Source organism: Epinephelus lanceolatus, chromosome 22 (assembly GCF_041903045.1).
Source record: "Epinephelus lanceolatus isolate andai-2023 chromosome 22, ASM4190304v1, whole genome shotgun sequence".
Taxonomy (NCBI): Eukaryota; Metazoa; Chordata; class Actinopteri; order Perciformes; family Serranidae; genus Epinephelus; species Epinephelus lanceolatus.
Genome location: NC_135755.1, coordinates 7,829,321 through 7,857,241, shown reverse-complemented (window position 1 = coordinate 7,857,241; position 27,921 = coordinate 7,829,321). Strand labels below are relative to the sequence as shown.

At 43.5% G+C, this 27,921-nt stretch overlaps 1 protein-coding gene across 1 annotated transcript; it reads left to right on the top strand.

Moving 5' to 3' along the window:
• The first annotated feature begins 571 nt into the window (after positions 1-571).
• LOC117245831 (GRB2-associated-binding protein 1-like) lies at positions 572-27,921 on the top strand. The gene is made up of 13 exons (XM_033609388.2): positions 572-1,131; positions 10,713-10,841; positions 11,178-11,343; positions 11,839-12,025; positions 13,787-14,445; positions 20,714-20,796; positions 20,901-21,010; positions 21,816-22,111; positions 22,495-22,566; positions 24,299-24,395; positions 24,937-25,069; positions 25,402-25,536; positions 25,866-27,921. Exons 1-13 carry the CDS (start codon positions 1,057-1,059, stop codon positions 26,049-26,051), a joined length of 2,328 nt encoding a protein of 775 aa, XP_033465279.1. The 5' UTR covers positions 572-1,056; the 3' UTR covers positions 26,052-27,921.

The following is a 27,921-nucleotide window of genomic DNA, read 5'->3' as shown; positions in this document are numbered from 1 at the left end:
CAAGGGGTAGTGGACAAGGGGGGGGGTATTGGGATTGAGCCAAAATTGTCCATAGGTGTGAATGTGAGTGTGAATGGTTGTCTGTCTCTATGTGTCAGCCCTGTGATAGTCTGGCGACTTGTCCAGGGTTAACGCCGCCTCCTGCCCAATGTCAGCTGGGATAGGCTGGGCTATTATTTTCTTTAATCACTGAAATCTATGGGTCTCAGGAGGATATAATTCAGTTATATACCACGTTATTCTGAAATGTGACACTCTGTATTATGAGTACTTTTGGTTCTTCAAGTATACTTTGATGTAAAATATATAAATGCAGGACTTCTACTTGTAATTTATTGAGTCAAATATCTGAGCACTTCTTCTTCCACTGCACAGTCACACACATAATATCCACAGGGGGAGTTTCCTGTTATCCTGAGCAGGAGCAGAAGGGGAGGAGTGAGGAAGCAGGAGGAGGAGGAGGAGGAGGAGGAAGAGGGAAAAGTGGGAGGAGAGGAGCGAAGGAATGTCCGAGCTGAGGCATTGTGTTCAGTTATCTCACAACCAGAGAGAGAGAGGGAGGAGGGAGGGAGGGAGGGAAGGGAGAGAAACTCTGCTGGGAAGTAGAAACCCTCTGAGAAGGAGGTGTGACTCAGCCGTGGACGGAGGAGCGGCTCCTTCACGTGTGGATGGAAACTGCTGGAGTTGTGGATCACTCAGCCGAGTTTATTGATTACAGCAGCAGCAGCTCGTAGACTGGTAGACTGACCTTATCAGCTGATTTAAACTCTCTTCAGATGACCGGGAGTCTCATCTGATTGGATCAGTTGGAGGACTGGAAGCTTTGGTGACGAATTTGAAGCCAGATCAACTGATTTCAGGTCTGATCAGACGCCTGATTGGGTGAAGCCTGATTGAAAGGTCTTCCTGATTTGACACCTGGTTGTCTGATGTCACACTTGATTGGCTAGTGGAATCCTGGTTGATTAACTGAAGTGTTCTCAGCTTTGACACCTGACTGGAGGCCCAGGTGATTGATTGAAAGTCTGTCTTGGGGACTGTTTGGTTGGTGCCAGGATGAGCGGAGCAGGGGAGGTGGTGTGTGAGGGCTGGCTGAGAAAATCACCACCAGAGAAGAAGCTACGCCGCTATGTGAGTACTTCACTTTTGGCAAAAATAAACCTCAGATTAAGTTTTAAAAACACTCATTAAACCCTGTATGTGTATGTTTGTTCATACACATCCATCTGACATGCACCAGCAGAGCACACACACGCTCCTGAGTACTTTTAATAAGCCTGAAGATTAGCTCTCGATTTCATCACTGTTTATTCACTGAGTCATGTCCTAAAGATACAGAGTCATAATCATAAACTGATAAAACACTCAGCAGAACAAAGCTGTCTGAAACCATGACTGGACAGAAAGTAATGTCATGTTTCGGGTTAACTTTGGTCTATCAGACTATGCATTTTCTATCTGCTTTATTTTTTATTTCTACTAAATTAAAGCACAAACACTTAGCCTAGGTAGCATGCAGGCTAGCTGTGGTAAAAACCATGTCAATGTAGAGACTTTATTAATACATTGGCATGTGTCATGGCAGCCAGAAAATGTAATTTCTTAATAGACAGCAGTGAAATATCTGATGATACGAAGAACATTATTAAAGGAATGCTTCACCCCCCAAATGGATATTTGTATATCAGTTACACACCTCGTGTTACATTGAATTCATGAAGAAAACATTGTTTTTCCTCACATGCCTCTATGGTGAACGAAGAATCCAAAAACAAAAAATTCTGTATGAATTGAAGTCACTGGGGTCCACGTTTCCCAACAGTGAAACTATATGAAAACATCTGTTTACCAGCTCTCACACAGCTCCCGCAGTATAATCCAAGTCTCATTTAACAGACAGCCTCTTTCATCGGAAAACTTCGCTCTCTACGAAGCCAGACTCCATTGACAAAAGTGCTAATTTTATTTCGCTGAATGTGGGAGTTGATGGTCTACTGCTGCTGCAGTCGGTTAGTTAGTTTGTGTTTTGGGTGTTTTAAAGAGTTAGTTCTGTTTCACCAAAGTCGCACAATTACACAAACAAACTACCAATCGAGGCATCGGTAGATCAGCAACTCCTGCGTTCAGCGAGGTAAAATTACCGTTTTTGTTGCTGGCATCTTTCTTTGAACAGAGCACCGATTAGTTTCACTTTAAGTCCCTTCCCCATTGGAAAGGACCATCTGTAGAGAAGTACTGAACATACAACTGGATAAATGAGACTTGGATTACACTGCACGAATTCTGTGAGAGTTTGCAAACGGATGTTTTGACAAAGTTTTCCTGTTGGTCAATGCGGACCAAACGAGCTACTTGTTACACGTGCTTTTGTTTTGCAAAATATATCCACACAGCTTATTTGTAGCCAGTGCCAAGGAACACAACATGATCTGTCAGAGAAACAAGTGTTTCTAACTGGCTGACGTACAAAAATGTTAAGATGCTTTAGCATCTTTCCAATCCCGAAACTGACAGCCTGGCTATGTGCCTGGAATGGAGACTTGGATACGTTTGCACATTAATTTATGTTCCAGTGTACCTGGCTGCAGTAAGTGGTTGAAATTGTCATTTTGGGGGTGAGATAGTACCTTAATCTGCCTGATTCCAATTCATATAGACAGATATTACTTTGAAAGGAAATGCTATATAAAAAGTTAGATATACTGTATACAAATCCAATACATTCGGGAATAATCCAAATCAGCATGCAAGCACGCTTGTCCAAGGGTAACACGGCTCGCTTTTCCATTAAGGAACCGGCTTAGGCAGTTATTCACACACACACACACACACACACACACACACACACACACTGCATATCTGGCATGCCTTGCCAGTGAGTTGAGCTAATCTCATCTCTCCTCTACATATTTTCCCTTAATCTTTCTCTCTCTCTCTCCAGAGAAAGACTTTGCTCTCTTGTCCTTTTTCCAGTCCCTTTCTCTTTCATTCATTTACTCTCTCTTCCTGTTTTCGAGTCACTTTCTTTTCCTCAGAATGAGGGACAGAATAAAAGGGTGAGAGGCAAAGTCATTGTCTGGAAACAAGAAGAGAACATTTTCTACCACAGTCTGAGAGAGCAGTTGGGGCATTGCTGCCTTGCTCAGGGGCAGCTGGAGGGTGTCTCAGATCTGATACAGCAACTTTTTTTATGTGGAGAAAGTGGGTTTTCATTCCCACAACATGATGACAGACACCGAAACAAATGTCGACTGAATGAAGTGAATGGAAAAGAGGTTTATCTGTTATTATAACGGGGACTTCATTACCCACATTCCCCGTTACTAAATGTCATGATCCTCCCCAGTAAAAGCTTTTAAGAGGGAACAAACTGCACAGACAATGTGCTTGGAAGCAAAGACGGAAATGTGGAAGACAAGGGAGAAAAGAAGAGAGAGAAGAAGAGGAACTGCCCATTGTATATGTATTCAGCCATGATGGTATCCACAGCCCAGTGTGTACACACACACACACCGTCTGGCCAGCTGTGTGTCTACTGTCAACACACACACTAACACAACGCAGCATATAATGGCTGCAGCAGACAAAGTTTGTGTTCATGTGTTCACGTTATACGTGCTGGGCCAGAGTTCGTGGAGTGTACCTCATCGTACATACACTCCCTGTTCTGAAAGCTGTGTGTGTGTGTGTGTGTGTGTGTGTGTGTGTTATGTAATAAACTAATCGCTCTCATCTGGGTCTGGTTGGAAGAGGGGGCCTCCCTGAAGATTTAGAAGATTTGGAAACACTCATACACATGGACTGGAACAAAACCAACGAGAATGAAAATTCTGCAACCTTCAGTAACAAAACACACACACACACACACACACACACACACACACACATACACACACATCAGGTCAAACACAGTTTAAGAAAAGTTGTATCTTTAAAGGTAACAGACTGTCCCGTGTGACAGATCTCACAGCTTGGATGGATGTGTCTGCCATGTTTTTCCATCCGAGTTTATTTGTGGAAGAACACGGATGCTCCACAGGCGGTGAACTAAAATGATTAAGAAGTCATTTGGGGTCAATTAAACAGAAAGGAAACTGTGGCGTATCACAACTTCAGTCTTATGTAGGTCATAATTCCTATCAGGAATATGTCCCCAGTGACGGAGAAAGGAATCAGATCTTTTACTCAAACAGTAATACCACAGTGTTGAAATGCTACAAGCAAAAGTCTTGCATTTAAATTTTTACTTGAGTAAAAATGCAAAATTATTAGCATCATAAAACGCTTCAGTTTTCACAGGAAATTTACCGTTTGCATACAGTCTCTTTTAAAATACGCACTATGTCTGAACAACGGCATGAATTGCTGTTTTTTTGTGCCTTCATATGTGGTTAGGTTCAGGAAAAAACAACAAGGTTTGGCTTTATAATCTTCCAGGACAAGAACACCTCTGTCTTGGGTGAAAGTCCACCACCGCTCCCGCCCTCCCCACTCAGACCTTCGCTGCCTTAACTTTCATTCTTGTCCTGCCGTGTTTCCCCGACACCGCGCTGTTGAACTATAACAGCAACCGGCCACGTATCATGCCGATGTTAAAGGATGCTTTTATTGTCACTGCCCAAGTGCCGGATTTCGACCACTTCGGAGTGAAACCGGGTTGGTTCCCTCATGGATCTGACCTGGGCACGGCTGTTCAGAAGTAGTCTGATTTGATTTCGGCTATCGGATAGGATTAAATCCTGAAAATGGGTTGTTTAGAAGAATAAAGGAATTTTGAAATCACGTAATCCAGTCATTTTCGCCGCCGGGCACGGTTAAACTATAACAGCAACCGGCCACGTATCATGCTGATGTTAAAGGACGCCTTTTTTTCCGCTTGAGTCTGATGTCGCAATTTGCTGCCCAAGCGCAGGATTTCGACTTTGGAGTAAGGCCGTGTTGTTTTAGACAACCTGTATGATTGTCTGACTTAGCTGCAGCAATGTTGCTGTGTTCCCAGATCTTAGCAAGTCACTTATTAATTGGAAAATCAACATGACGTGATATAATTGATGGACAAAACTACTCAGAAAGTAGTCATCGAAAGCCGAAATTATCATTTAAACAGGAATTTGAAAACTATTTTGATGCTTTTCAGTGCCATATGGGAGTTTTAAGGAAGCAATAAGACACAGCGTGGTGTACATGAAAATAACAGACAAGGTAAAAGTGAAAACTACATTCATTTCAACTGAAAACATTTAATTTCAGTTCCTTCACAGTGTTTACAGCGAATTCCATCAAAATGAAAGTGTTGTTGAGGGGCACGTCTGCAGTTCTGAGAGCTCAGCGTTAACCGTGATGGGTAGAGGAGGAACAGATCTGTAAATGAGGAAGTGAACAGTGGGACAGTGTTGTTATTCAGGTCGGTTGTTAATTTTGGTTTGGAGACAGGATGGAGGAAGTGTTATTTTAGATCCATTGTGCCCTCTTCCTGTCAGGGTCAGAGGTCACAGGAGGAAAACAAACGAGTGAGACTAGGTGGACGAGAGATTAGAGAAAGTGTTTAAGGAAAAGAGATTATCTTCTGATCTAGTATTACTTTGTGCAGGCAGAGGAAAGGTACAGTGTAAGGTGAGATTTTACAAGCAGCAACCACCACAGCTGATTTACACATTACTCAAATCTTTACGAGCTGAGACATTCCTGAAAGGATAACTTGGGTGTTTTTCAACCTGGACCCTATTTTCCCAAGTTTTCATATCTAAGTGATTAATGGGAACAACAGTTTTTTAAAACTCATCCAGCACTGAAAGAGAGTGCTGCAGCCATCAGCCGCCAAACAGGCTTCAAAGTAACCACTTGGGGCATGTGCACTCAATAATGTACATCTGCTAGAAGTGCTTGTTTTTGCCACTGACAGGCTCAGATTGTTATTTTAAGTGTCTGACAACTTATGGAAAGGATCCCTACAGATATGAGCCATTTTGTTAAAGAGTAAGATTCTTGTTTAACCAGAAACAGATTGGAAATCACTATATTTCCATAATGTCAGACACTGAGGCCCAATCCCAATAGACTCTACATTCAGTGAATGTAGAGTCTGTAGGCAAACCCCAGAGATCTTGCCTCCGGAAGAAGAGTGGAAGAGCCCTGGTTTCCAGTTGTAGGCTGTTTGTAGTCCATGTGATATTGACCAATCACGTTTGAGCCGGCTGCAGTTGTTGCCAGGTTAAACGGTCCGTGCAGTGAACTAACGAGGCGGAACATAATTGGCATCACTGCAAACTCTGAATCCATCGCAATGGTTCAGCATATTTACTTATATATAAACGGAAGTCGGAAACGGAAATTCTCCTCCTCCGCCCAAATCAAACCGGAATGCCAAAAAATCGGGTCGGTCTGCCGGAAGTCAGATGCCGAATACAGCCGATGGGTTCCCGAGAATGCGTTCACGCATACGTAACTATTTTAAACAGGAAGCTGTGAGCCATCTATATTTCCAACTGGAATCTACAGTGGAGTCTCCAGTTGAGTTCATCCCACCGATCGCTTTTGCTGTATTCATCATGCTTTGTTTGATGAACGACAGACGACAGGGGACTTCTGCTAGCTAGCTAGCTAACCAGCTAACATTACGAGGCAGCATAGTTATACTAGCTGGCGTGTTATCGTAATGTGAAAAATCCAACAATTTTGCAGAACAGGACAGATGACAGATGCTAGATAGTGCAAGCTAGCTACCTAGCTAGAAAGCAACCTGACAACGGTAACGTTAGCTATGTATGAACTTTTTTCCCCGTCTCTTGCTCAGTGGTAGCCATGGCGACATCTACCCCTCACTGGCATGTCAGCATCTGAAATCCCTCGCTCCGAAGGGCTAGTTTCATACCCACTACCCCTCATTATGCCTCCTACCCCTACACGCAAAAAGGAATTTTGACACCCCTACCCCTCGGGAACGCACAAATGTAGGGGTAGGGCCAAGGGGGGGTATTGGGACTGGGCCAAAGAATCAGTGGCAAAATAAGCACTTTAGCTCCAAGTGGTTACACTGCAGCCTGTCTCACTCAATACTGCACCAGTTTCCAAAACTGTTGTTGACATTAGTCACTTCGACACAAAAACACGGGGAAATAGGTCCAGTTTAACTAAAATACTGAGTTACCCTTTAAAGGTCCAGTGTGTAGGGTTTAGGGACATCTACTGGCAGAAATGGTGTATTACATAAATGTTTTCATTAGTTTATCATCACCTGAAAATAAAAATCATTGTGTTTATGTTTCCTTACAATGAACTGTTTCCATGTCGTTCTACAGTGGAAACACTAGGGTCTAGGTACCATGTCTGAAGGGTTACTTTTGGTTCCAAAGGTACCATATCGAAAGTGTTTGGTGGAAACGAGGCTTAAATTTTACTGGACGTTTAAGTGAGGTTAGCAGAGGTGATTTTTTTTTTTTTTTTAACAAATCTTCTATGAGTCTACTTGGATTTGAACATTTGGATCAGCCAAATTCTCTTGCTATGTATGTTGACCTTTCCCGAATGGGTAGCAGCTCCTGCACCAACTATAGAAGCAGCCAAATTTATTAAATCATTAGCTTGAAACTAGCTGTGAGTGATTAGGAGGAACTTTACCCACAAACTTAGTGATGGATTTTAAGGTGCAACTCAGTCCTGTTCCTTTTAAGGGAAGAGTTCCCCCAGAAACAATATTGTACTCGCACCCTTGGTTCTCCATGGCCCCAGAAAAATCTTTCTAGCCAATGGTGTTACGGGGAGCAGAGCGCCTGTGAGTGCAAACACACAGCAAAAGTACAAGCGAGTTAACACAAGCACAACAAACTCCTTCATGGGAGGATAATCTAGCAAGTGCTTTGTAATAGTTAAGTTGTGTTTAGATATTCACGAGTCCATGAATGGACACAAGAGACTTTGTTGAAGCTGCAGAGGAATTCACAGAAATTTTCCCAGACTTTTTATTGACATTTTTGTCATCTCTTCTTCAGGCTTCACTGAAGTCTGTTAGCACTGATAAGCTTTCATTTTGCACACACTCCTCCTAACACCATGGGATAGGAAAAAAATGTCTGGGACCACAGAAAGCCTTGAAAAGTGAATGCTGCGTAGTTTTTATTGTTTCATAAGACGTAGAAAAATATTTTCATTCTTGTCGCTGCCACCCTGCTGCCTTTATTTGTGCAGCAGCCTGAAGATGACAGAGTGACGGGGGCAAACAAACACACACACACACACACACACACACACACATCTACTGCCATCTCTTACCGGCATTTCCTGTTCGGCTACTTCCTCTTCCTGTCTGTGTTTGGAGAGAGCGAGGGAGGGAAAATGTGGTGCTCAACAGTATTTAATTGCTGTGCACTTTGATCACAAACACAGAGGCATGCCTCTGGAGTCACGTTGGTTTTGTTGAGGAACACAAACAGGGATCGGAAGAGATGGATTTGGTTTGTTGGAGTGGACTGGTGGAAAGTCACTGGCAAACACACACACACACACACACACACACACACACACACACACACACACACACACACACGCTGAATTTAGCCACATTAGGTGGATCCTAAAGCTCAGTCTTATGTTTAGAGTCACTCTTGTTCACCACTTCTGTGTCCTTTTATGTTTCTGTCTGATTACCTTAAACAGAAAAACACTGACATCATCATTTGTGCAGATTGTGTGTGTGTTATTAAATTAAAATCCCTCTTCATGCTCTGCTTCTCACGTTTAAATAATCATGATGTGCCGTTCGCCCACACTACCTACACACTAACAGGAACCCCGCAAACACACACACGCACACGCACGCACACGAGGACAGTGAGTCATGTCTGAAATATGAGGTGTCATCCCGCGGATCGCTCATGGGAGATGGACCCTACCCACAATGCTCAGCGCATGACGGCAACAACCTGAGAGAAGTGTCAAACATTTAGCGAGTCACTGTGTGTGTGTGTGTGTGTGTGTGTGTGTGTGTGTGTGTGTGTGTGTGTGTGTGTGCGGGATGTTTAGTTAACATTCATGTGCACTGGAGTGTTAAACTTCTGACATGGGAGAGAGACACCAGAGTTGGTCTAAATGTTTGAGAGGGAGAGGGGCGTGAAGGAAAGGAAAATATCTGAACTGATTTCAATCATCTACAGCCGAGAATACTTTATCTTGCAAAAAGTCTCACATATGATGCTGTATGTGATGATCTTATATAATATAAGGGACTTTCTGTTGATTAAACTACCCAACAGGAAATAAAGGAATTAAAATGCCTTAAACATCGACTGCAGCAAACTGCAGCAGTAATATCAATCCAGAAACGTCAGATATGATAGTGAAACACTCACTTTACTGCACAATGACTGCTTTTACTTTGACTATTTTAAAGGTCCAGTGTGCAGGATTTAGGGGGATATATTGCCAGAAATTAAACACAATATAATAAGTATTCTTTAGTGTAAAATCACCTGAAAATTGTTGTGTTTTTGTTACCTTTGAATGAGCAGTTTGTATCTACATAAGGAGTGCGTTCTCGTCTACAGAGATCGTCACGTTTCACAGCCGTGTTTCTACAATAGCCTAGAACACACAAACACAACACTGGCCCTAGAGAGGGCCATTCACGTGTTCGCATCGGACATTGTAGTTGGTAGCCCCACCGTGATGAGCCGAACAGCATCGGGCAAGCACAAATTTTTAACGTGAAACTGCTTTATTATTCTGTTTGTTTTGGAGAGGAAGAGACCTCTACTCGGCCCTCGGATTTTCCCCTTTGAGTTAAGACCAGGCCTTTGTAAAGATAAAAGTTATTCAGAGAACAGAGCTCCTAAGGTGAAAAACTGTTTGGAGCAGTGACCAGGACTTTTAAGAGGTTTAAGAGTTTCTGAATCAGAGGAGAAAATGGAGGAAACACAAAGAGGTCAGAGAAATATTCTCCAAACTCTGGATGAGAGTGAGTCAATAAAATACAACAGATTAGATCCTGCGGGGAGAATATTTGTGGTTGATGTCATCAGGGATACGCACACATGCCCTACGTAATGCTATAACACCAGAAATAAAATGATCGCAGTCGTAAGATATTTGGAAAACTGGAAAAATGCAACAATGCAGCCGTGATGACTTGGGTCTGTCCCAACCTTCCATCAGTGAGTGATTCCAGCAGTTCATTTCATGTCCACTGGGTGTCCACACCTTGCAGGCTCACGAAAGGGTGTCTCTGTGACAACCAATCACATCTGTTAAAAGAATGCATCGCACCAAGCAACGGGGTCAACCACACCTCCTCACTAAGACAAAAGTTTCTGTCTCTACCTTGCTCAGAGAACTTTCCTAAACCACTCCTGGGATAGGACTCCTTGTTAAAAAAATTTTGGCTAAGTTATGATCTGTCTAGGAGCGTTCTCAGAATGTTTGTGAATACGGCCCTTGGCTCTCCGACATGCCAAACAGCGTCAGAGAAACACTGTTTAGCAATGTGAAACTCTTTTATTCAGTGCGGTTTTACTCATAAGGTCCATCTGTTTTGCAGAGGACAAGACCTCTGCTGACAGTTTGGCTCCTGGTAAAAACCTCCTATCCCGTGTAATACAGTTGTTTCTAAAGAAATTCAAACATCAGTACTGAAGGTTTTTCATGCTCAGCTGGTATTTAGTTTTTTGTCAATAAGGAAAGAAAAGACTAAAATGTCTGATAATTTTTCTCCCTCTCTCAAGGCATGGAAGAGACGATGGTTTGTGCTGCGAAGCGGTCGGCTAAGCGGAGAGCCAGACGTCCTGCAGTACTTCAAGAACCAGCAGTCCCGGCGGCCAATCAGGACCATCAACTTGAACCTGTGTGAACAGGTAAACAGACGCCATGTTGAAGAACTATTGAATGGCTAGTGAAAGTCAAGCCAGTGGTGGTGTTCCAATTCCTAGGGAAAGATTTCAACCCCTGCCAATCGTTCATTCATCTTCATTTCGAGGGCCAAGGGGTAGTGGGCAAGGGGGGTATTGGGATTGGGCCAAAATTGTCCATAGGTGTGAATATGTGTCAGCCCTGTGATAGTCTGGCAATCTGTCCAGGGTGTATTCCGCCTCTCGCCCAATGTCAGCTGGGATAGGCTCAGAAGTTTCAGACACTCTCCAACATTCATTCACCAGTCAGCCTCTCTTCCTTCTCTGTATCCTCTTCTTCAGGTTGATGCCGGCCTGGCGTTCACAAAGAAGGAGCTGGAGAGCAGCTTTGTGTTCGACCTGAGGACGGAGGAGAGGACGTGGTACTTGGTGGCCGAGTCTGAGGAGGACATGAACCGCTGGGTGTCCTCCATCTGCCTGCTCTGCGGATTCAACCCGACTGATGACGGTACGGCAGAGAGAGGGACGGAAGGAAGTTAGGAGGGATAGATTAACCCCAAGAGGGATGAAGGGGAGCTCAGCTTTCGGATAGACACATCGCACCTCTCTTGTTTTGCATTTGAAATGGATAGTTGTGTGGGTTGAGGCTGACTAAGTGTGAAAATTAGTGGGAGGAGAGAAGAGAGAGAACATGTAGAGAAGAAAGATGGACAGAAATGTCTCTGGGATGTAGGTGACTCAGATGTGTACATGGTAATATAAAATATTAGGACACATGGTTTCATGTATAAGAGCTTCACCTTGTGCAGTCATTTGAACCTGGTTGAGGTTTTGTAATAATAGCAAGGGATTTAAAACCAACTTAAAATCAAGATGTATCACTTTGATGTTTTAAATTAGTCTGGATTCATGCAATAACACAAACACTCCAACACCCACAACGCCCCGTGCAGACACACAGAAACTTGCTTCTTCCTCATTTGGGGGACTTTTCTGTCTACAGTTCCAGAGAGACCTCCTGTCTCTGGCTCGTCCACCATCCCAGCGATGACCCCGACCAGCAGCACTGTCACCACAGTAACGGGGTCTCTCCCACCTCCCTATGATCCTGTGGGTGCGCGAAACCTCGAGCACGACGGAAATGCAGAAGAAGATTACCTGTGGTTGTCGCACTGTCAGAGTCACATTAGGTAAACACACACACACACACACACACAGAGCCGAATACAGGAAACAAGACTTAATTTTGGGATGTGAAACTGTTTTCAGTCTCTTTACACCCATGATTTCGAGAGTTTGAGCGGTTACAGACCTCAGTCCTAGGAAAACAAAGAAAAAAGACAAAATAAGATGTAAATGTAGGACCCAAAATACTTTGCTCCTGTGTTAAGAGAGTATTTCTGTTCAAATCCCATAAAACTACACTTCCTCAAAGATCTCACAAACACTATTTTGAGATTTAATTGATGTTTGCATGAGCAGCAGAGAAGAGTGCAGACAAATCCATCATGCAAAAATCCAGAGGACAAAAAGTGTATTTTATTTCTGCCCTAATCTCTGATCCCAAGTGACAACCACCTATTTAAGGCCCAGTGTGTAAGATTTAGTGGCATCTAGTGGTGAGGACTGCATATCACAACCAGCTGAAACTTCTCTCAGAGTTAGAGTTCCTTCAGTAGCTGGGTTTCCATTACAGTTTTGCACAAAATTAAAGCAAAATTTTGACAATTTCAATGAAGTACAATTGCAGCTTGCAGGTGTTTCTATTGAAAGGTGTTTGACATCTAAGCCATAATTCTCGTAAAGCTCCGTCTCGCGGGATTGCGTAATTCTCGTAAAAAAAAAAAAAAAGACTCTACTCCGTAAACTTATTGATGTTGGCAATGTTGTTTTGGTTGCATCTACTGCTGTTGCCGTGACCAATTTTAACATAAGACGAAGGCAGTGGATGATAGCGGTTTCCTCTGCCAACACGTAACGTGTCATTTTGTTTTGGTTATACGGCATCTGTCACTTGACGTGTTAATGCTTTAAAAGTGTTTCCATTACACTTTTGCGACATACATCTGTATCGACACGTCTGAAAAACGACCTCATGAGAGCGTAAAAATTTTTTAGAGATATTTGAGAAGTCTTGCAAAATTCAATTGTTTCCATTACCTGTTTTCGATTGCGCATTTCTAAGGGTAATGGAAACCCAGCTAGTGTTCATTGATTTTAGTGTTCAGGAGCTTTTAACTGGGAGCTGAACTATCCACAGAGGTCCTTTTCTCCCCAAAACAAACCAAACAGGTGATTAAAACTGGAGGAGGGACCTCTAACTGTGGTGGCTGACACAAAAACATGATAAAATGGTCATATTTAAAGCCAGTGTTTGGTTTTTCTTTTTGGGGCTACTGTAGAAAGACTACAGACTACTGAACCTGCCTTCTATGTACATATGAGTGGCTCGTTCTAAGGTAACGAAAACACAATAATTCTTATTTTCATGTGATTGTAAACTAAAAAAAAACATACGTATTATATTATATTCTATTTCTGCCAATATATCCCGCTAAATCCTGCACACTGGACCTTTAAAACAAGCGAAACAAATCAGAATTATAAAAAACAGGTGTCAAAAAATATATAGAAATGCACAAATTCGACTTTTCCACTCAGACGAAAGACAACCAGCTGAAGCTAAATCACCCAGACTAACAGTCAGAGTACAGGTTTAGACGTGTTGAATCAAAGGAAGTGGGATTACAGGCTTATCTTAGCCTGGATCACACCCACACATTTCCAAAAACAGCGAGGGAAAAAACCTTTATGGGACAGGTCATCAGGACAACACAATGAAAGAGAGGTTTTCATTTGGTCTGGAGTTCACCTGGAGCTCTCTGACTCAAAGCACGCAGATAACTTCTTTCTATCGTATAACTGTTTGTTTAATATGTTTCTGTCTCCAGGCCTCCTTTAGGTTCCTCCACCTCCCTTGAAACCGACTACAACGACAACCTTTACCCACCTCCCTCAGCCACCTCCTCCTCCTCGTCCTCTTCCTCCTCTCCTTCCCTCCTTCCCAACGGCCTCCCACTTCCATCCTCCTCTTCCTCCAACTTTAGGACAGCCCCTTGGACAGGTCCTCTCAGCCAGTCTTTGGATGTCAGCACGACCTCTGACCTCCAGAGACGAGCTGGCAGACCTCGCTGTCACCCTTCTCCTCACCCCAGGAAGCACTCCCTGGATTTCCACCTTCGACCCGTGGCGATACCTCTCAGCGATGATACACACTCCACCGTGCATCCCAATACGCAGTCATTCACCAACAGTGGTTACCAGATCCCTCGACCGGCGTCCACCACGCAACCCAGACCCCCTCGCCGCCCATCCTCTACCCCGAGTGTGGACTCCCTGACGCAGGCAGAGCTCCACGCCTCCACTCCGACCCCTCCTCCACGCCCGCCCAAGCCCCAGAGCATCGCAGCCCAGGGAGAGAGCTCAGCTGTAGGCATGTGGCCTGCTACGCTCCCCCGATCCACCTCAGAGCTAGAGAAGAGGGATGGATACATGGAGGGAGGTCTGCCGAGGAGCAACACTATCACTGCGCCAGGACGCACACAGACAGGTGAGAAGAAAACAGCCATGATTTAGCTCTCATTAAAGGGTAACAACTTTGGTATTTTTCAACCTGGACCCTATTTTCCCATGTTTCTGTGTTTAAATGACTAACGGAGAAAACTATTTTCGGAACTGGTCCGGTACTGAGCGAGAGTGCTGCAGGCAGCAGCAGCAAAACAGGCTGCAGTATAACATTACTGGGCAATTGTGCATCGTCAATATAAGTCCACTTAAAGTGCTTGTTTTTGCCACTGACAGGCTCAGATTGTCATGATTAGTGTCTGGAAACGTTGCAGAAAGGATTCCTACAGAGACAGACCTTTTTATTAAAGAGTAAGAACCTTTGTGTTCAATCAGAAACAGCCCCGAAATCGCTACCGACAAACCCACCAGTCTCCATTGAAATAAACAGTAATTTTATCATCATAAAACACACGTCATTCAAAGTCCACTCTTGGTTCGTCATTCCACTCTTTCAATAATCACCAACTCTGGCTTGGTTAAAATAAACCCCTAATACCCTGCTAGATGTGAAAGTATGCTGCCTCTGTACATGCCGAAATTACTGTTTATTTAAATGGAGTCTGGTGGGTTTGCCGATGGCAATTTTGGGGCTGTTTCTGGTTAAAGAGAAAGGATCTAACACTTTAAAAAAAAAGGTCTATCTCCGTCTGGATCCTTTTCATATTGTTGTCAGACACAAGCACTCCTTTTCCACCAAAATTAGCATGTGTACATGAGTTTTTTAAACATGCGTATACGTGTGTACACCACTAAAAATAGGTCTTCTCGGACAGGCCAGAGAACAGGTTAGTAAACAGCTGAAAACAGCATGGAGGCCAGTGACAATTTTGTAGTGGTTCGTCTTTTTATATATCTCTCAATTATCCAGTCTTTCTTTCAAACTTGGTGCACACTAATTTGGAACAGCGTTTGAGCGCTGCTTGGGCAGAGACAGACGGTATTTTGTGGCAGCGTGTCAAAGCATCTCGCCGGTAAATTGGCTAAAACTATCACGTTCACCTTGGTGTTGTGTTTCCATCAATGCCGATCAGAGCCGGAGATGATAAATACCAGTAACTACTGCAGAGTCATTTGAGCCCGCATTGAAGGCCGATTGTAACCTTTGTCTTTACATTAAAAGCCAGATGTTAGCAGTTTTTTCATGTAATTGAAAATCGTTATTGGACCATGTCGGTGAAGATTCTCAGTCATCCAGGTCATGGTAACCGTAGGTGCTAATAGCATAGGCAACTGGACTTGATTGCGTTTCTTGAAGACGTTTCACCTCTCATCCAAGAACTTTAGAACTGAAGTAGCTTCTTGGATGAGAGGCGAAATGTCTTCAAGAAACGAAATCAAGTCCAGTTGTCTACACTGTTAACACCTACGGTTACTGGACCAGTTTCAAAATTGTTGTCTCCATTAGTCACTTAGACACAAAAATATGAGAAAATAAGGACCAGGTTTAATATTGTTCCAGTGTTTATGCTAAGCTAACCAGCCTCATATTTCTCCTCCAGTAAGACAAGAGTGGCATCAATCTTTTCATCTAACTCTCCGAAAGAAAGTGAATCAGTGTATGTCCAAAAATTTTGCATAATTCCTTTAATATAGAAAGGAAAAGGAGGAGTTTGATTCAAACAAGTCTGCCAAAGTGCCAATTTAAAACATTGAGCAGACAGCAGAGATCTGGGTCCTCACATCTTCTTGGCTTAAGTCAACCAGCCTTCAAATCAGCACAGAAGTGTTGTAGGGCCACCAGGGGGCGGAGAAATCTCTGTAGGAAGTTTTATCATCACTATTAGCCGGCAGCGAGTTTTAAGGAGATCAGAGGGAGCTACATCACATTAAGCAGCTTTATTGTGCAGAACTGGCAGCACTGATGGATTATCCCCACACAGCTCAAACAATTTGTGCCTGTTTGCACCATTATTTGATTGGAATTAGTTTCATTAATAAGACCAGAACTTTGACCCACAGCAGCACAAAGAATTTTTTTTTTTTTTAGCCAAATCTTCCAGACTGGTTGGTAAATACTGACTAAATCTGTACCTTCAGAACATATTCAGGACTTAATGCTTTGCGCACAAAAGTTTGCTTTCCAATGCCTACACTAGAAGACTTAGAAAAGCCTTGTGATTACACACTTAAACACCTTTTTGCATGGGAGAGGAATAGGTGATGGCTACAAATATAAAACTGGGAGTTGTGTACAAAAATATGATTCAAAACCAAGGTGCAAAGAGGCCCAGTTAGCTTATAATATAGCTGTACTGTATGTGTGAGCTTTAACTCCCATGCTTAATACTTACTCAGCTATAGCCCTTTTCTTGTTCAACATAAAAGGCACTATGTGTAACAATTTCAGTTGTTCCTTGAGACAAACAAATTTTGCAGTCAAAAGTGTGTCCTAGCACATGTGTATTCACCTCCATCAGCGTATCTAAGTATGTCCGTAATCTCCGAAATTCTCATTTACATATACATTGCGACCGGTGTCTCATCATGTACGTGCGCCATCTTGAAAATACAGGTATGTACAGGGACATACTTGAGAAATACGGAATCGCCTTTCACGTTTTCACTTGTCGGTTTCCGGTTTCTGCCTGCAGGTAGAGTGACGAAAAGCAGCAGCAAGCAGTCTAGTCACAAGTGCCGGTGCATTTGAAAAAAGGCAAAAAGGCAACGTGACCGGCGATTTCAAAAAACGAGGGTCAACATCGGGGTAGCCTTTCCCAGGTGGAGAGAGCTGCTGAAGGAGAATCGCAGCTAACAGCGGCTAACAGCTGTTAGCGACCAGCGCCGCTAACAGCACTAACAGCGGCTAACAGCTGTTAGAGACCAGCGCCGCTGGTCGCTAACAGCTGTTAGCAGCGCAGTGTTGTGAGGAGAGGGATGAGGTGTGAGAGGTTGAGCCACTTGTCAGTTGTCAAAAGACAAGACATGATTGGTTTGTTTCGATTTACACCCGCCCCAACAGTCCTATGTTGTAAACGCAGCCAGCATGGTGAGGAGGGGGTTTGTCAACTCGCATCGCATGTGTCTGTGTAGAAGCCTGAATGATTACTTCATGAAGTATCGGATGACATGGTTCCATCAATGTTATCATAGCTTTTTGGTACACAGCAGCTACCATTGTTGCAAGACGCGTTTGAAACAGTGAGGCGCTAGAGTGCGCTATCCGTTTGAATGCGATATACAATCTCAACACTAGATGGGAGAAATTCCTACACAGTGCCTGTTTAAATCAAATTACCATACCGTGAATTGGCTTACATAACTACTAAACATGAATCACCCTCAAACACACAGATTGATTGCAAAAATATTACAATATTTATTTCAAATCCCCAAAACAGATTTAAAAAAAAAACACGATGAAAGATAATACCCGGGATTTTCTAACTCAGTCTATGGTACCATGTTCGTTGGCGCGCTGTTGGAGCTCATATGTAACCCTCTGGTGGAGAAATGTTCGTACTCACAGTCCCTTGGAAACTCAGAAAGCTGGTAGTAACAGTCCATTCAAACCCTCGATACCGCAGCGAGCTGTAGGAAGAAGAAAAGCTCTGTCCACGTGCAGGAAGCCCTGAGCACCTCTATTGCAGCAGCATGAATGGCAATGTCCGAAGCACACTAACATAAAAGTCAAAACCTCAAATGCATATACTGTTGGAAAACCATAAATGTGCATAATTTTACAGTTCACAATATCTATACTCACTCAGAAACTTGTAACCAGGCTTCCCACATGCAGCCTGGCTGACGGAGGTGTGAAGGCGCAGCTAGTCAGCTAACTCAGTTTCACGTGCTAACAGTAGCAGCTAATTTAGCAACAATACTCACTGAATGTCTCCCAATACGGCTCACACTCCCGCCAGTTTAGGTTACACACAGTCACAATTCCGCTGGGTCTTACTTCTTACAAAATACTGCACATTATGATGACTATAACGAACTTAAAACAGCGTATCATCCTCTCCTTCCTCGCTCCATCTCGTCTTGTCTGAACTAAGTCCCGCCCTTCGCAGAATCCGACAGGTCACAATCCTCACCGTAACTTGATTGATTGACACCTGTCTATCCAATACACAAAACGGACATGAGAAGTTCAAGGTCTGCTCTAAATGTGGGATATTTGATCACCTCCAAATAAACAAAACTAACAAACAAACCTTAACAAAAATACACATTTTGATAAGTAATAAATGAGGTGGTATTTCACAAAATCAGCGTAAGGATAGAACTACATTACACATATCCAAAACACAAAATAAAAGACTTCATTGGTCAACAGTATTCTTGGCCATTTCACATCAGTATAATCCATGAAGATAAACGTCATTTCGTACAAACTTAACATTGTGGATTTCGTCGCCTCAACTCGCTACCAGCCTCCATTGGTTAGCTGCTGTATTTTAGCGGGAGGAGACGGCGGGATTGAGAGACATTTCAAGAACAAGAGTTCTTACGAACACAAGTGTTGGTTGATGGGTCAGATACGTGCCAAATTGAACACCGACTCTCGTTCAACCCACAGCTCCACCGGTTTCTCCTCCTCTTCCACAGCACAGAGAACCGAGACTTGTTCATGGTCTTGCGCCTCCCCAGAGTCTCCTTCATGTTAGCTGTCTGCTTGGTTTGCTGCATCTTGTTTGGTGTTGGAGAGAGCGCAGCTGTTGGTACCTAACAATTTGCACTGAACTTCAGTATTCGCATGAGCCAAGACTAAACACGTACTACCTGATAAGCGTCTGTCGCCCTCGTTGAGTTGAAACCACAACGCAGAGGTGAGTGGGTGGTTATCTGGGATATTTACTGTTTGGCCCCTTCACTCCTCAAAATGTCAGTAACTGAGAACTGAGATGTAGTAGCAGCATTTCATTCACCAAAAGGCTCCACCAATGCCATCGTCAATTCAACAGGTTACATCGGCTGAAAACAAGCCAACAGGGGCTGAAGTAGGGCAACTCAACGAGGGCGACAGATGCTCATCGTCAGCCGAACAATGACCGAAACTGATGGTGTTTCAAGGCTTTCTTGTCAAACAATGATTGTTTTGTTTGGCATAGAATTGAGGAAGTAAATAAATTCTTCATGTCAACAGAAGCATTCCCGTTGATAAGTTTGATAAGTTTATGCTTTCGGCTTTCTGATGTTGTTTCTGATCGCTGCAGGAGTTTCTGTCAGTCAGCCTGCAGAGAGAACGGATGCCCAGACTTTGTCGGAACGTCAACACAAGAAAAAGAACTTGAGACAGCTCAGACTGAGTTTTATGACCGCCTACAGGTGGCGCTAGAAAGGCGGACGCTTCAAAGACGCTTGAAATGCCCGAAACATCCTTTCAATGAGCGCTCCTTAGCGCCTGTAGAGTTGGGGTACGTGCGCAACCGGGCGATCAAAACATTGAAAATGGACCCAAGACAGAGCTATGGTGCTACTGGCACCTGACGCCCAAAAGTTGAGATTATTTCAACTTTCAGTGTCTACAAACGAGCGTCTAAAAAGACGCCAGAAAAACAATGCACGTCTAAAAAGACACCAGAAGGACGCTCGTTATAAAAAATGCTTGAAAACCAGTCAGACGCGCCGTATCATAGGAAATCAATTGTTTTACTGACGTCTCGTTCCTAGCGCTCCTTGCAGGTATGATCGCCCCCTTACTCCAAAGATTGAAATCACAGGCATGTACGGCCACTGAAGTAAAACTTTCTGCGCCAGTGAAACTACTTGAAAAGTTGTTTGGTGTGAGGCCAGCGTTAGTGTCCATTTACATTCAGATCTGTTGCAGCTCTGTTTCCATCCAGTCAACACAAGTGTCAAAGCTGCACAAATGTTCTGTCATTAAGTCACATGTCATTTTTACACTGTAATAGTGGTTACTATGCTGCATGTGCAAGTCTTGACATTTAGGGAGATTAACATTTTGGCCTTCTTGCTGAGAGTTAGGCGAGAGGATTGATACCACTTTCATGTTTGTACGCTAAATATGAGGCTAGGGTCAGCAGGCAGTTAGCGTAGCTTAGCATAAAGAGTGGAAGCAGAGGGAAACATCCCAGCCTTTTACATTTTTGATTTTGGACGGATTAAACACACGAGACACAACAAAATTCAGTAGCTTCAGAGGCATTAGTGGGCAGTTTTTTTCAGTGTTTATACGCAGCTAAGCTAACCTCCGGGCTCCAGCTCTACAGGCACAGACATAACTTTGAACTGTTGGTTCTGAGCTACTTTGCTTCAGGTGGTTTATGTCTATTCACTCTGTGTTTCAGGTTGTGACCCTTTTCACATCCCTCAGTCTCTGTCCGACCGAGCGAGCATGTTTGAGTTCAGCGAGAGCTTCAACAGTTACTTCGTAAGTTAAAACCTAAAAAATAAAATACCAGCTCTGTCATCCGCGATTTTGTATTTTAGCATTTTTATCTCTGTGTCATTTCAAAACGTCTCTCTCTCTCTCAGTTTAATAAAGGCATGGTACCTCTGGGTAGTGTTTGCTCTGAAGATGATGACGTGGACGAAAACTACGTTCCCATGAGCGCCGCCACCACCGAGCCTCCTGTTGCACCGAGGTCAGTCAGAAGAAACGTGATGTTATAAAACTGTGTTCATGTAAAGATTTGTTTTAAAGGATTTAAAAGACTGAAGCTTTTCAACTGAACAACTGGTCTTCATTGAAATGTAGGTGCATTAATCCATACCTTGTTAGAAGTTAAAGTGGTCAAATTCAGACTGACAAAGCACAGATAGGACACACTATAAACACAACAGAGGTGCAGTTGAAACAAAAAGCACCAACAGACGTCATATTTTTTAATGATATGAGAGGCCTGAGAATTAAACCTGGGAGCAAAGTTGTTATAGTGAATGAAATAAGTCAGACAAAGTTTTTACCTTTAAATAACGCTGAAACTCCCTAAGAGGTCTCTAGAAAACCCTTAAAAGACTCACAGACCCCTTGAACTAATCTAAACGTTCTTGAAGAACCCTGAAATGCCCTTAAAAACCTTTAGGCCCCGATCTGACAAAGAGCTTTTTGCAGCTGGCTGTGTCTTCTTTCAAGTGTTGCTAGGCCACCATTGAACCACCCATCCTTATCTTAACCGCGATAGGTAAACCCAACTATCTATACATTAAAATCTGCATAAATAATGGGTACTGGACGCAGGGGAGCAAGGGTTTCTGTGCGTTAGGTATTGGAAACGATCCTAAAAGAACCCTAAATAAGTCTGAAGAGCCCAAGAACATACTTAATAATTCATGGACTCCCTTCCCGTAGAACCCTCTCAGATTCAGCTTGAACCATTTCAACAACCAGAAGAACAACCCAGCTGATCCTTGAACCCCAAGATTCTAACCTCTTCCTCTTTGTTTTAGGGTGCCTCCACATCCTCCCTCGGACCCCTCTGTCCAGCTGCAGGATGGCAACTACGTCCCCATGACGCCCCTCACCCCGTCCCTTCCCACTCATCACACCCCTGCCACAGCTGACCTGGCGTCCCTGGGGAGGCAAGTCCCACCACCCGCCCACATGGGTTTCCGCAACTCCGCCCTGACTCCCGTCGCCCCCCTCACCCCGCCGCTCCGAAGGAACACCACGAACACTGCCGGTGGAGTGGAGGTGGAGGCCATGCCGCCTCCGATCCACCGCAACCTGAAACCACAACGCAGAGGTGAGTGGGTGGTTATCTGGGATATTTAATGTTTGGCCCCTTCACTCCTCAAAATGTCAGTAACTGAGAACTGAGATGTAGTAGCAGCATTTCATTCACCAAAACACTCCACCAATGCCATCGTCAGTTCAACAGGTTACATCGGCTGAAAACAAGCCAACAGGGTTTGAAGTAGGGCAACTCAACGAGGGCGACAGACGCTTATCATCAGCCGAACAATGACCGAAACTGATGGTGTTTCAAGGCTTTCTTGTCAAACAATGATTGTTTTGTTTGGCATAGAATTGAGGAAGTAAATTCTTCATGTCAACAGAAGCATTCCCGTTGATAAGTTTGATAAGTTTATGCTTTCGGCTTTCTGATGTTGTTTCTGATCACTGCAGGAGTTTCTGTCAGTCAGCCTGCAGAGAGAACGGATGCCCAGACTGCTAGAGAGTCAACAAACAAGACAAGAGGTACGAACTGCTGACCGAACTGACAGCACAGACTGAAACTGAAATGAGTGCCACCTCTTTAACAGATTCCGTTCTTGACCTTGGTTATAGCAGTTTGACAGTCTTGGTTCAAGGCCTACTTACTAGCTTTATCCAGAGCTTTCAACCACATCTTGCAAACTTCATTCCTTGATACAGAATGTCTGCAGTACACTACATGCAGTTTGCGTTCCACCACAAAAATAATTCCTGCCTCTGTTTGACACATTTCTGTCAGTGTTTGTACACTTAACGCCTGAAATGTTTCTGATTTCTGTTCCTGAAATAGTCGACCGTTTATTCTCTCCCAGTGGCTCCTGTTTTTCTTCCCACTTGCTCTCTCCATGTTCCCCCTCTGCGTTACTCTCTGTTTGTCATTCCTCGTCTCTCTTGTTCCCCTCTGGCCTCTTTTAGGTTTAATTATTTACCTGTTTCCACTTTGCTCAACAAGGCTGCAGTACAAGGGCATGGCAGCCACGGCTCCATATATAGAGCTGCAGCTTATAGAAACTGTCACATTAAATATTAGTAAAGGTTCGCAGTTGGAGAGCTGCCTCTGCAGCACACTGCAAACACTGCTGCCTCTTGAGAGATTTTACTTCCTGTATAGAGCCTTTTATTGTCATATACATAATGAGTCTCATTAGTATTTAATTTTTCTGTTATTTATCCTCTTTATAAACACTGATATCTTGTGATTTCAAGTGTACCCAGATAGGTGCCAGAGGGGACACCCTTTTTTTACACCTAGTCATATATAGACAGCAGACAAAGGAAGACTGACAGCCTCAAACAGCTGTTTCTTGCGCAGGATGTTGGATGTGGACATCTGGAACAGGAACAACATTACCAATAGTTTTTGGCGACCCTTAGCAATTCCCAGCGGTGTTTCTGGCACAGAATCTGACTGACTTCCACCGCCACATTGTAACGTTTCCCAGCAGTTGCTTGAGCGTCCCAACCTGGGTGTTTTTCACTAGCCCGTCCCTGCTTATCCATTGGCTTTTGTGCCAGCAACCATAGGTGTTTTAAAGGCTTAGTGTGTAAGATTTAGGGGGATTTAGTGGCATCTAGTGGTGAGGATCACAGATTGCAATCAGCTGTAATTTCTCCAGGTTAGATCGTTTTTGGTGTTCATTGTTCAGGGGGTTTTAACCAGGAGCCAAATTGTCCCCAGAGGTCTCCTCCTCTCCAAAACAACGGTACCAGGTGATTTAAACCAGTAAAAACACTGAACAAAACAGTTTCACGTTTAAAAATTGTGTGTTTTTCTGATGCTGTTTGTCCTAGATAGGCGTATTACTGCAGTGTCCGACATGAAAACATGATTGCCCCTGTCTGGAGCCAGTGTTTGGTTTGTCTGGCTACTGTAGAACCATGACGGTGCAACATGACGATCTTGTTTGCAGAAACGTACAGTGCCAACATTTTTTCAGATGGTGTCCAAATGCATCATCTCCACACTGGTGCTTCTGGTGGCCCTCCCAGCAACTAATAACGAGTCAGACCCCCGTTACCTCAAGTGACATGTCAGTGCAGACCCTCCAGTCTCCTCTCTACACACTCCCAGATTTACCCAACTAAAAGTCCAATCAGTGCTTGCATTAGAAAATGAATGGGACTTCATTTCCCACTGCAAGCTCCCTCACGTCTGCAGTTATCTGTGTTTCCAAAAAACAATCACAAGTAAAAAGTCTTTCTCTCCCCCTCCCAGTGAAACCAGCTCCTCTGGACATCACTCCAGCGCAGCAGGACTGGCAGGAGGTCCCGCCCCCTGTGCGCTCGCCTGTCACTCGAACCTTCACACGAGAGTAAGTGTGTGTGTGTGTTTGTGTGCGTGCTGGCTTATTGCAGCGTCAACGGAAAACTGTAAAACACATCAATATTTAATGTTTACTACAGAGCCAGTGAGGCATGATGTGTGGATATCTGAGCAGTTACATTTGGCTGTGTTGCACTCTGCTGCCCCCCTGTGGTGATGAAGAAGCACTGCAGGTTTTACCACTAACCAGAGAGTATAGTTGTGGTCATGGAAGTAGAAGTAATAGAGATTAAAACAGAAATAGCTGAGCTTGTGCAGAGTGAAGACTTTATAGCCTGGTGTTTTCTGTGTCAGAGTTGCCAAGCTCGCAGTACGTCAGCCACCAGTGGAAGCCTTTAACAGTCTAGTGCAGTGCAGTGCATTCTGGTAGTTGTAGGTTTTCTACATCTTAAACTCCTTTCCAGCAGTGAATTGCTTCTTTAAAAATTATTTAGACAATTAATTGATTGTTAAAATCAACTAATCAGTTAATTGAATAATCGTGTGTGTGTGTGTGTGTGTGCGTGCGTGTGTGTGTGTGTGTGTGTCAGTCCATCCAGTCGTCGGTCAGTCAGGCCGACCTCCGCTCACAGCTCCTCCCCCTCCTCTGACTCCGATGACCCCGATGACAACTACGTCGCCATGACGCCGACCTCAGGCCTCAGCTTCAGCGCCGGGGAGCAGGTAAAGCACTTCCTTCCTTCCTACAGTACTTCCTTTCTTTATTCCTCGCTTCCTTTTCTCCTTCCATCTTTACCATTTTTGTTTTCCTTCTGTCCTTTTTTCCTCACTTCTTCACATCCTCATTTCTATCTGTCCTCTTCTGTTTATCCATCCTTACTGGAATTCTTCCTTCCCTCCTGATGTTTTGGCTTCATTACTACTACTTTTCGAACATTATTTCCTTCTTTATATTTCTTCCTTAAATTGTTTTTTTTCCCTTTGCTTTGTCACCCCCGTCTGGCTCTACTGTCCCCTTTCAATCATATGCTTAACTAAACTTTGTGTGTGTACAGTCTCTGAGGCTCATGCTGCACCGGGCCTCAGAGGGCGGAGTCAGCAGCCCGTTGCTACGGCGAGCCAGAGGCGACAAACAGGTGGAGTACCTGGACCTTGACCTCCACACTGGGCGGGCAACACCAACAAGACAGGTAGCACTCCTTTGTCATGTCACACAAATCAGGAAATCTAACAAAAATTAATTTTTCATACTGTTAATGTTCGTGTTCAGCTCTGTTGTTTTTTTAAAAAATTTTCCAATAATAGATCAACTGAGAAATAAATAATCATTCATGTCTGGCCGGAGTTTATCCACTAGAGAGCGCCAAGTCAACACTCTTCTTTCTTTGTATGCTTTTTCAATGTGTGTGACACATTTATAATTTCTAGTCTATATTTTATTGCGTCACACCTTTTTCCTCTTGAAACTCTCCCTGCATCAATCATAATGATAAAATGCATATTTTTATGTGCATAACAGAAACGCTGCACGGCAGATGGAGCAGGTGGCGACGGCGAGCAGGCCGCAGCCGGCGAGGAGCGTGCACGCGGCGAGCGTACACGTGTGGACTATGTGGTGGTGGACCCCAAAAGAACCAAGGCCCTGAGGAACACCAGAGAAGCATGGCATGATGGGAGGATGTCCACGGAGAAAGAGAAATGCTAGAGATGTACACACACACACACACACACACACACACAAGCGCACTGTTTGAAACCAGCAATCAGAGTTACTTCTCACTTTGCTTTAAAGTCATAAATCCTCTATGTCTTGTTTCTAAACATCCTAAAATGTCGGTTTAAAACTCAAATGCAGTCATTTGACAACAAAAACAGAATGTCAGTGATAACAGCTGTATAGAGTACTGTATTTTCAGATGTGGTCACTGAGGAAAGAGATTTTGCAAAGTACAGTTTTTGTTTATGGAATGAAATAGAGTAAAGTTTGTGTGCCAATAGATTCATCCAGAGCATGATGAACATGGTTCTACATCAGCATATCGTTAGTAAACAATAGCTTTAATCCAGCTTCAGTCGCCAGAGGAGAGTGTCGGCATTGTGTGTTTCTGCAAACCAGGGATACATTACATTTGTTTCTGAAGTGACATCGTGCATGAGCTGACTTTGTTATCCACAGGTGGAGGCGACGGTGGATGGTGTGACACCTACATGAGACGCCTGCCAAGCTATAGACTACGTTAACTGTCGTATTTCCAGTGGCTTTGTAATGGGTGATTTTTAGCGACTCGGTGCTGTTTTCCTACCAGGAATAATGCCACAAAACGTGGTTGTGTTTTACCAAAACATTGCTCCATTTCAAGCCGAGATAGTGCCACAAAAAAGTGTTTTGCTTTTATTTTTTACATTAAGACATTGTTGTGTTTCCAGCCAGGATGGTGCCATGGAAATTGAGTTGTTTTTTACAGAGGCATCGTCGCGTTTCCAGCCAAGATAGTGACACAAAGCGCAATTCATTTTTATAGCGGCGTTACTCGTTTCTAGCCGGGATAGTGCCACGAAAAGTGGTTGTTTCTTACCGAGACATCACTGCGTTTCTAGATGGAATATTGACGAAAAGCATGGTTGGTTTTTACAGAGACACTGTTCATTTCTCGCAAGGATAGTGCCACAAAAAGTGGTTGTGTTTTTTACCAAGACATTGTGTTTTTAGCCAGGATGGTGCCATGGAGAAGGAATTGTTTTTTTAATGAGGCATCGCTGCATTTCCAGCCAAGGTAGTGACACAAAGCCTGCTTCATTTTTACAGCAACATCGCTCGTTTCTAGCTGGGATAGTGCCACAAAATGCTGTTTTTTTTTTTAACCAAGACGTTGCTGCATTTCAGGCCGGGATAGTACCACAAAAAGCCTGTATTTCAGGCTGGAGTAATGCAATGAAAAGAGGGTATTTTAAGCCAAAACATGATCTTTTTCCTAACCATAACCAAGTGGTTTTTGTGCCTAGACCTAACCACGTTAACCACAGCATTGTTGAAATACAAAGTGACGTAAAGTTTCAGCATATTCTCTACATTATAATGTACAAATGTCACATATACGTGGGTTTGCAGAAACAAACAGTGGCGACATTTTTGCTGGTAATTGGGTTGTAGCCAAAGAGGATTTCAACTCTACTTGCTGAGATTTGATTTAACCAACTAGATTATTTCTTCTGTCAGAGCATCTTTGCCTCTAAGAAATGTTGTAGAAATGAAATATCACAGGTTTGACACTAGTTTCTAAGAAATGACAGTCAGTACAGGTAAATCCAGCATCAGTTAGAGCTGTGAACATGATGTTTCCTGCTGAAGTAGTGAAAAGACGGCCGACTGTGGGACAAATGAGATCTTCTGATGATTAACAAATCAGAATAATTATCAGTGATAATTTTCTTGTGTAATCATCCCAGCCGCTTCATGTGCAGTGAGTGATTGTGTCAAATCGAATCTGTGATGTCACTGCTGAATCATGTCATTGATTCTGTGATTACAGTCAGGACTGTTCAAAAGTAAATAAATGAATAAACACTTGACGACA

Bases quoted from the DNA above. Each gene is read 5' to 3' on its own strand.
- LOC117245831 (XM_033609388.2), top strand. From the start codon at position 1,057: ATGAGCGGAGCAGGGGAGGTGGTGTGTGAGGGCTGGCTGAGAAAATCA. The intron at 12,026-13,786 runs GTAAACACACAC...TTCTGTCTCCAG, and splicing joins CACTGTCAGAGTCACATTAG to GCCTCCTTTAGGTTCCTCCA. The intron at 25,537-25,865 runs GTAGCACTCCTT...TGTGCATAACAG, and splicing joins GGGCAACACCAACAAGACAG to AAACGCTGCACGGCAGATGG.